Source organism: Nicotiana tabacum, chromosome 24 (assembly GCF_000715075.1).
Source record: "Nicotiana tabacum cultivar K326 chromosome 24, ASM71507v2, whole genome shotgun sequence".
NCBI lineage: Eukaryota > Viridiplantae > Streptophyta > Magnoliopsida > Solanales > Solanaceae > Nicotiana > Nicotiana tabacum.
Window position 1 is genome coordinate 12,789,623 of NC_134103.1, and position 9,311 is coordinate 12,798,933.

Here is a 9,311-nt window from a genome sequence, read left to right on the forward strand (position 1 = left end):
AATTACTTCTGCGTTCTTCAGGTAACACCGTACTTCACTGCCTTTTTCCTGTATTGACTCTTCTACTTCATCATTGATCTCTCTGTTTTAGTGTTAGTGTACTCTGCTAATTCATCAATCTCTCTGTTTTTGTATAACTTGCTGTGTCTTCTACTACTTCATCACTGATCTCTCTGTTTTTGTATACTCTGCTACTTCATTATTGATTTCTCTTTTATTTTGTGTTTTTGCTTTTTAATCACTGTGTGTGAGTGAGCGCGCGAGCGAGCGAGCGAGAGAGATATATTTTCGTTTTTGGAGTTGAATGCCGTGTGTGTGTGTGAGTGAGTGAGTGAGAGAGAGAGAGAATTTGGGCACTCTTCTTCATACTTTGCTACTTCATCATTGATCTCTCTTTTTTGTGTACTCTGCTAGCTACTTCATCATTGATTTCTCTCGTTTTTTTTTTTGGCTTTTTAATCACTGTGTGTGTGAGACAGTGTGCCTGTGTGTATGAGCGAGCGATATATCCTCGTTTTTGGAGTTGAATGTCGTGTCTGAGTGTGAGTGAGTGAGTGAGAGAGACGAGAAATTGGGCACTCTGCTGCTTACTTTGCTACTTCATCATAGATCTCCCTGTTTTTGTGTACTCTGCTACTTCATCATTGATTTTTTTTTTTTTGCTTTTTAATCACTGTGTGTGAGCGCGGGAGAAAGAGATATTCTCGTTTCTGGAGTTGAATGCCGTGTGTGAGTGAGTGTGAGTGAGAGTGAGAGTGAGAGAGACGAGAATTCAGGTACTCTGGTGATTGATCTCTCAATTTTTGTGTACTCTGCTATTTCGTCATTGATCTCTATATTTTTGTGTACTCTGCTACTTCATCATTGATTTCTCTTTTTTTTTGCTTTTCAATCACTGTGTATGAGTGTGTGTGTGAGGGAGAGCGAGAGAAATATTCTAGTTTTTGGAGTTGCTGTGTGTGTGAGTGAGTGAGTGAGAGAGAGGAAGAGAGAGAGACGAGAATTTGGGTTTTCTGCTGTGTACTAAGGCTGCATCTCATAAAGCGGTTGGTTTGCTTAGTGGTAACATTGGATACGACCGGGTATCATAGCTTATTACATTTTAAGTATGTGTTTTGATTTTCATATTGAGCAGGTTCAAGATGCCTTTCAAACAAGTGAATGAATTTGATAGGTAAGATATCCATGTACAATTTGCTATACTTTTTTGTTTCATTTTAGAAATTGAAGGAGAAGGTTTTACTGAAGCTATGATTTGATCTGGGAGTTATAGTGCCTACACCTGCTAAAATTTACAATTTTAGGTTTGAAGATTATTTCTTATGTGCTTTTTGTAATGTTTAGCTTGAATTCTTATTTGAGGGAGGTGTATTTGGGCAAAGAGATCATAGGAGAGTTAAATACTTTCGTTTGTAAGTATTTCCTTTGTGTTGAATTTCCCCCCCCCCCCCCCCGCGTAACTCACCTTCTGTTGTTTAAGGGGAAAATGATGAAGAGTCATGGGAGGACCATTTTTTCAAAATACTAGAGGACATGTATCCCATTATGCCCCCTGATTTGATCAAGTAAGCCCTCCTTTTTTTTTTTTGGTTGCATATATTGAATATTTTTGTTCTTAGCATCTCACTCAGTGGTTTTACAGTGATATGTGGTTTGAAGAAAAGACATGGGATGATTTCAAAAAAGATGTTGATTTACTATATCAACTTGATTTGGTAAGTCCCTATCTATGAGTTTAATTACTCATAGAATTTAGTTTATATCCAACTTTGTTTGTTGCAGAAATGGCTGGAAGACAAAAGTTTTTACACAACTTTGGAAGAGGCTTTGAACAAGGTGGTCAAAGCCCAGGAATCAGAGATCCACCACCTTATACTTAATGACAAAATCGTTCAAGCTTTGGAAGATGATGTTGTGTGAGTTTCTTTTTCCTTCTTCCCTCGTTATTTATGGTTTTAGGACTTATTTGATAAAAAAGGATAATTAATTTTAAAATTAAATTTAATATCATATTTGATTGGAATAAAATTATGATAAACTAATCCGGAATTAATTACGACGGGATTGTAATAATTTTTTATGTCCGTAAAAGGGTATGATAATGGACAACTTTATAATAAGTTGAGTATGACATGTGTCATTTCCTCAAGCAAAATAGTAGAGGGTGAACGTGTTTTCTTCATGTTTTCTATCCAGTATCATTTATAGTTATCCCGTAACATTCATTTTTCCAGTTCTATGATGCTCTACTTCTTTTACAACACAAAGCTGAAACATCTTGTGTGCGTCAAAATTGGAAGGTTCAGGTAAAATACTTTTGCATATCTAAACGTTATTTCCACATTTTATCTTGTCCTTTTTGTAAGTCAAGTTTCTGTTCTTTCCAGAAATAAGAAATCTGCCATCGATGAAGATGAAGAGCCGAAGAGGACCATGGAAATGGGGATGACTCCAACTAGAGATCTGATATAGCCCCTGGTTACACTGTGATGCCGTTCCTAGTTGAATACTCCAAATGTCAACTCTCCCAAAGCATTTTCTGCAGCTTTTAGTCAACCCCTTCTTATCCATCTATTTTCCTTTCTATAAATGGCAGCAAAGGGGTTCAAGTGGCCCTTTTTCTATTATCAGTGTTTGTACCTATAAAAAAGTGAGCATATTAAGAGGAAAGAAGATGTTAATACTGGGTATAAGCTTGCAGTATTTGATGAACTTGATGGTTGCTGGTGCTTCACTCATGATTGGGTTGGGATTTTTTGCTTTCAGTGCTTCTATTCTCTGCTCTGCTTGTTTCTTCATGAATGTCAAGGAACTTTCTTCAATTTCCTTTTTGGGAATTTAGGTATCTTTCTCTATCTCCATTGCTTTTCTTTTTGGCTTTTTGATTTTACAAGTGTTCCTTGACCCCGTTAGTGGGTTTTTAGTGGTTTTTTGTTGTTGTATTTTCCTAAGTGTTGTTGTTCTGGGTCTTTCTAAGATTCTGTTTTTTTTCTTTTTTGAGGTTTAGCTTGCAATTAGAGAGATTTGGTTTTGTAGTACATTACAAATGTTATTTTAGTTAAACGACCATTTTCACATGAGATCAGTAAAAGCTTACACAAAAGATATGTTAATAATTCAGAAGAGCTTTGTGGAGTCATTTTCTTCGCTTTAAATTTTAAGTGCGCATGAGAGATCATTTTCTCTTGCGAATTGTTTGTGTCAATGGTGTGATTTGTTCTTATTATGATGAATTTTATGGAAAGATTTATCTTTTTACATTTCCTTGTTTCCTGGTGTTCTACTTGATGAGTATTGAGTAAGAGTGGGTCAATATTCGAGGGGTATGTTTCAGATTTTGAAGTTATTCTTATGTCTTTACCTATTTTATGGGGGTAATAGATTAATTGGTCCGCTCTTCCTACTAAAATAGTTTAGAATTAGGTAATTGGTTAGCTACTTTGTTCTAACAATATGTGTTGAAGGTGGTATTCAACAAGGATCAAGATTAAAATGCACTTTCAGAAGCTAGGCTTGAAATGGCCGTAGAAATTAGCCTATTAGGTGAATTAGTCAAGGTGCGCCGCACAAGCTGGCCTAGAAACCATCATCATTAAAAAAAGATTTAGAAACTATATAAAAACACTACAAATTTAAAACTTTTGCATTATGTAATGTATAATTCTTGAAAATGTTTGGTGAAAAGATCAGTTAGTTTGATTCTTATGAATCAGAAAGTGATAATCCCTTGGACAAAGGGAAAATGCTTTATTCAACACTTTGGTTGAAGGTAACATTCATACCATTGGAAGTGCGTTGGTTGAATATTGTCTTTTACCATACCTTCTTTGTCTTTAATTGCAACATGTTATCCAACATTGTAGGATCCTCTCAAACTCCAATACAGTAGCATTTTGATCTTTGTTTTACCTTGACAGTTTAGATAATTCATTTCCTTATCCGAAAGCCAGTTGAAAGTAAGTGTCTCCAACACATTGTCGTCATGTTTACTAAGGTTCAAGATGCTATTAGAATGAAAGTAAATGTACAGTGAGAGATACAAGACTCTCTGCTTCACCCTAACTGCAAAAGTTTATCAGTATATATAACATCATAAAAAAATGACACATCAGGTTATCTTTGACAAACCAATGTAACATACTATTTCTTCTATTTGGTGTCTGTGACCTTGTCTCATGAAGTTTATGCCTGCCATGATATGAATATAGTAGCAAATGTTTTACCTACTAAATAGTAGTAATATACAACTCATTTTGTTGTGCTCAACATTTCTACCAATCATAGTATCATATTCCTACCAAATACCTTCTTCCTTTATCACTGCAAAGGCCTTGAGATTATGTTGATACTATAAGAAGCTAAATACAATTTAAGACAGTAGAAAGACAATCAAACTCGTTTGAAGTGGCTTAAACTTAAAATAGTTCCATCATTTTAGGTTGCAACTGTAACTTTCTCAAGCTTAGAAACATGACATCAGAATCATCACAAAACGTTCATACAGTTTAGTCTCCTTATCATTACTTTATATTACAAGTTGACCAACTTGTATGCATGTCCAAAATCCAAGATCTTAAAATCCCAGAAAAAGGTAAAGCTTTCTTTTAGCCATGAAACCTCCAAGATTTCCCCCTTGTCAGTATCCCTTGGATCTTAAGCTGCTTACATATTACTCCTAGTATGTTTCTAACATCCATTTTTGTTTATATTTGGCACTGATTCATCAAAATTTGCACTTCACCGCACTGCAGTTACTTATATATTCATCAATCAATCAATTAACAACGTCTCAATCTTAAACTAATTAGCTCTATTATGTTCCAAGGTTTCACCATATTTAGACTATTTTTAAATTGACCATCCATGCAAGCAATCCTCTTTAAAGAAAAGAAAAGAGTAAAACTAACCAACAAGGAAATGTCCAAATAACAGTATTAGCCTTTTAATACAGCTTACCATAAAAGGGAAAATCAAATAAAAAACACAATTTAAGACCAAGTAAAATAAAATGAAACCTTAAAAGAACACTGCAAGTAGAAGGAACTAAAATGGGCCTTTTAACACTCTTTATTTTGAGCCACGATATCACAGGCCCAAAATTCCATTTTCAGCTCTGAATTTGAAGCTTTTGAAGCTAAATAGCGCCAAAAAGGACAAATTTTTATGTGACAGATTTTTTCAGTTAATCTCTTTTCTTATCCCTCTAGTCAGTAACCTTTTAGTAGCATAATTGAAACTTCAGCAAAAAGAATAAATGGGTTGTTCTTTGAATCATTTACCTACAATTATATTAAAAAATGGATCAGTACACAGATGAAAGGGTATCTGGTTCTTTGTTGAACACAAGAGCTATGGCTAAAGAATTGTACTTTAACCATGATGGTTCTACCACAAAGAAACTTCTGGCCATTATTTTTTTTTTTTTTTTTTTTTTTTTGGGGTGCTTTTGTTATGTTTTGTTTGGTTTTCAAGATTTTGAGTTGGGTAAAAATTTTGTGCAGGGCAGGTGTGGATTTGGTGGCAGAGCTGGTTGGAATGAGATTGGGTCCAAAAGGAAGGAATGTAGTGCTTAGAAATAAATATGGTCCTCCCAACATAATTATGGCGAAATTGTTCTTAAAGAGGTACATCACAAGCATTAACAAAAGGGCAGTCGAGTGCACTAAGCAGTAAGCTACTGCTATTGGGGGGAGGGGGTCCCGGCTAGGGCCAGACCACGTTGGGTCATATGTATGTAACCTTATCTTGTATTTCTGCAACAAACTGTTTCCGCGACTTGAACCCGTGACCTCTTGGTCACACGGCGAACTACCATTGTGCTAAGGCTCCCCTTCACATTACAAGCATTAACAACATTGTTAGATGTTTAAATTTTATAGGCCTCTGGTATTATTTGGTAGGGTAATGTGTACGCAGACCAAAGAGGTCTTGTATTATTTGGTGTTTAAAAAAAAAGGTTGGAATTCCATGTTACTTGGAATATGTAAATCAAAAGCTATTCCAATGGTGTCAATATATAGAATTAAAGTAAATTGGAAGAATGATGTCTAAAGCAGTGGCGGAGCAAAGTGTCGGCAAGGGATTCAATTGAATTCCCTTTGCCGAAAACTATACTACGCAAATAGGGTAAAAATAATTTTTTTATGCATAAACTGTTGAATTCCCTTGACATTATAGAAGATTCTAGTGTAGTGGTAAAAGGGGTTCAAAAATTCTTTTGTATCATAGGTTCAAGTCCTAGGAGTGAAAGTTTTTTTTTTCAATCTCCTTGTACGTATTTCTGGCTCCGCCACTGGTCTAAGATGTCACCATTAAAGGAGCTTTTATGTTGTGTATGGTTCAAAATGGAGAGGAAACTAGAATCATAGATTGTTATGTGTGCCTCTTTCATACTTGTGTAAATTGGTAAATCATATTGTGATTCCTTCTCAAAGTAGTTTAATGGTTGTAAATTTCTTGTTTCCTGTTGGACAATTTGGTTGCTTTTGACTTCTGAGGATAGAGAAAGGAATTATTAGAGTTGTCAATATTCAGGGTTTAAATTTGTCTTCAGGTCTATGGAATTATAGAATTCCACCTTAAAAGATCACTTCATTCTGCGTAGTGGAAGTTACTTCTGTTTGTTTGAGTTTTCATGTGTAACAAGTCTTCTCTTGACACTTTCTGAGGCCTACAGTCTACAGTTGACGTTTCTTCCATCCTCCTACTTGTTCTGCTTTTTCCAGCAATTCTATTTTTTGTCATTTCTGGAACTTAATAGGGAACTCTTAGTTAATTGTCCTTGTTCTTTTACATTTTTCCATTAATGTGATTCACATTCTAAGCCTGACTTGGATTACGATATAAACCAGTTATATAAGCAAAAAGTTGAAAATTAATTGTATAAAGTATATCCTTGTAGAAATCGTACATAGATACATTTGAATGCTGATGAAAGATAGCTAAAAGTGTTTCTAATAGTAAAGTAATGAGCTGCATGCACGTCTTCTATCAAATTTAGCCTGTCAGATAAAATCAGGTTTTTGAGCTTCTCGGATTCAACTTACTTTCAAATTCAATGGAGTAGGTGGTCATTCGTCTTCTTACTTTTCCACCTTAAGATAATGTATTGAATATATCCATTTGTTTTCAGTACAGATCCATCTGGACAATCCTTTGGAAAATGTCAAGAGTAAAATTGGTTAGGGAAGCTGGTGCCAAGACTAATAATCTTGCTGGTGATGGTTGCACAACATCTATAGTGCTTGCTCGTGATCTGGTTGCTGAAGGTGCCAAGGGTTGAAGGGAATGGAATAACCTATAGACATCTCTTTTTTAGATAAAAACAGCTTTCTTGTTTTGGTTATAATTGTGTTTAGTCATTATCTTTCTCTAGGTTACTGCGACGGGAGCAAATGTTGTCCAAGTGTGAGAGAACTGCCAAAGCCCTTATTTCTGAGCTCAAGTTGATGTCTAGAGAGGTATAAGGAAGGAAAAATTACTCTGCGTTTTTGCTTTAGGCAGAGAAACAGAATTGTTTGGCCAAGATATATGTTTAAAAATCAGCTTTCTTATCTAAGATGCATGAGGTTGTACTATCTTCAACATATCGGCTGACAATCATTAAACCTTGCAGGTTGAGGATCACGAGCTGGAAGATGTTGCTGGTGTTAGTGCTGGCAATGATTATGCCATCGGGAACATGATCTCGGAAGCTCTAAGACAGGTTGGGAGAAAAGGTGTTGTCACAATTGAGAAAGGGAACTATACTGAAACCAGTCTAGAAGTTGTAGAAGGTATGCAGTTTGATGGTGGCTAATTATCACCTTATTTTGTAATTGATCGACGAAAGAAGACTGTGGAGCTTCACAGGTGTAAGGTAGCAACTTATTTTGTCAAGCACTAGGCCTGTTGTATTAAGGCATAATGTTTTTTTTTTTGTTGCAGTAGCTTTGGTTGATAAAAAGATTACAAACCAAAGGACAATGCAGTAAAGGAGAAAAACCTGGTTTTGATAGTCGCAGAGCGCATTGACCAGAACACTCTGGCTCCAGTAAGTAGGAACAAACTCAGTTGTCCTAAAGGTAGCTGCTATAAAAGCTCCATCTTTTGGGGAGTGCAAGAGTCAAGAGCCATTGCTTAGATGAATCGCTATCTTGACTCGAGGTACTAAAATATGCATAGTAAAACAGAGTTTGGTAGTTGGTTATGTCTACAACCTCGTTTCTAAGTCTCTCTAGAGCCATCAATCATTGAACCCTGGTGTAATGGGTTTTGAAGAGATGTTATGACTCAAAGCTTCAAACTTCATGTAATGAACCGACAGTATTGTTAGAGGTCAGAAACCCCATCACTACGAAGGTCAGAAATGCATACAATGTTTAATCTAATAGACGTAACATGAGACAAATTTGGAAAAAAGTGAGATTGCAACCAGCGTGCGAACAGTTACATTTCATCATAGATCAACCAATGAGACACGAAACAATTACACTGGACGTCACTGTTATTCCCGCCAATATTGCTGTATTTGTAAATAATAATTCTGCAAAATAAAAGTTAACGTAATGAAACAATTATAAATTCGAGCCCACTGAATTCACAGTGTTTCCTTAAGGAATTTAATCCCCTCCTAGTACCCAAGGTAATGGATTATTTCCTCCCAGGATAGAACGAATAACACACTGGTGTAGCGGTACTTCAAACCCCAGTGTTTCAGCGAATACAAAGTTCGGTAGCAAATCACACTTACAGTTGCTTTGTTTGAAGTTAAAAACAATGCAGAACGAAGGAGTATATACTCAGAAAATCGTATGGAAATGCTGAGAGGAAGGAGTGCAATGTATAGCCAATTTGTTGAGCGAATTATGTGTTGTGTGTTGAGTGTCTTTCTTCAACATCTGCTGCACATATATATAGCAGCAAAATGTTGAAGAAGACCAAACGTCCACCCTCCATGGTGGAGCAAGCATTACATGTTTGTGGAGCAAGCACTTCATGGTGGGAAGAGCATTAGGCGGGTGCCAAATGGTCATTACACGGATTGGAAAATATCCGTTACAAATGCGGATAATCTTACGTTAATATTTACTATTAACAAATAAATTTGATCCAAAAAATTAATCAATCAATCATTTGACCAAATCCGAATCCGAATCCGAATCCGAAGCCGAAGCCGAAGCCGAAGCCGTAGCCGTAGCCGAAGCCGAGCGAGCGACGACGACGACGGCGCGAGGCTTGCTTTCTTCTTAACTCTTTAAGAGCTACAAGAAGAGCAATTATATATATACCCACCAAAAATGTCTTCCTCTTCCAATATGGGACAATGTCTC

At 36.1% G+C, this 9,311-nt stretch overlaps 2 protein-coding genes across 2 annotated transcripts; both read left to right on the forward strand.

Moving 5' to 3' along the window:
- On the forward strand, positions 1–8,369 carry LOC107789282 (uncharacterized). The gene is made up of 13 exons (XM_075248427.1): positions 1–21; positions 1,136–1,174; positions 1,345–1,412; positions 1,481–1,565; positions 1,643–1,715; positions 1,783–1,916; positions 2,235–2,306; positions 2,388–2,650; positions 2,767–2,842; positions 5,502–5,624; positions 7,133–7,460; positions 7,616–7,775; positions 7,927–8,369. Exons 2-8 carry the CDS (start codon positions 1,143–1,145, stop codon positions 2,470–2,472), a joined length of 549 nt encoding a protein of 182 aa, XP_075104528.1. The 5' UTR covers positions 1–21; positions 1,136–1,142; the 3' UTR covers positions 2,473–2,650; positions 2,767–2,842; positions 5,502–5,624; positions 7,133–7,460; positions 7,616–7,775; positions 7,927–8,369.
- On the forward strand, positions 5,298–8,122 carry LOC107789280 (chaperonin 60 subunit beta 4, chloroplastic-like). Its single transcript, XM_016611054.2, has 6 exons — positions 5,298–5,365; positions 5,502–5,624; positions 7,138–7,258; positions 7,359–7,460; positions 7,616–7,775; positions 7,947–8,122. The coding sequence occupies exons 1-6, from the start codon at positions 5,298–5,300 to the stop codon at positions 8,120–8,122; spliced, it is 750 nt and encodes a 249-aa protein (XP_016466540.2).
- Positions 8,370–9,311: the final 942 nt, after the last annotated feature.

Coding starts and splice junctions, on each gene's coding strand:
- LOC107789282 (XM_075248427.1), top strand. CDS start 1,143: ATGCCTTTCAAACAAGTGAATGAATTTGATAG. Junction 1,175..1,344: donor CAAGTGAATGAATTTGATAG/GTAAGATATCCA, acceptor TGTAATGTTTAG/CTTGAATTCTTATTTGAGGG. Junction 1,566..1,642: donor ATGCCCCCTGATTTGATCAA/GTAAGCCCTCCT, acceptor GTGGTTTTACAG/TGATATGTGGTTTGAAGAAA.
- LOC107789280 (XM_016611054.2), top strand. CDS start 5,298: ATGGATCAGTACACAGATGAAAGGGTATCTGGTTCTTTGTTGAACACA. Junction 5,366..5,501: donor AGAGCTATGGCTAAAGAATT/GTACTTTAACCA, acceptor AATTTTGTGCAG/GGCAGGTGTGGATTTGGTGG. Junction 7,776..7,946: donor CAGTCTAGAAGTTGTAGAAG/GTATGCAGTTTG, acceptor GTTGATAAAAAG/ATTACAAACCAAAGGACAAT.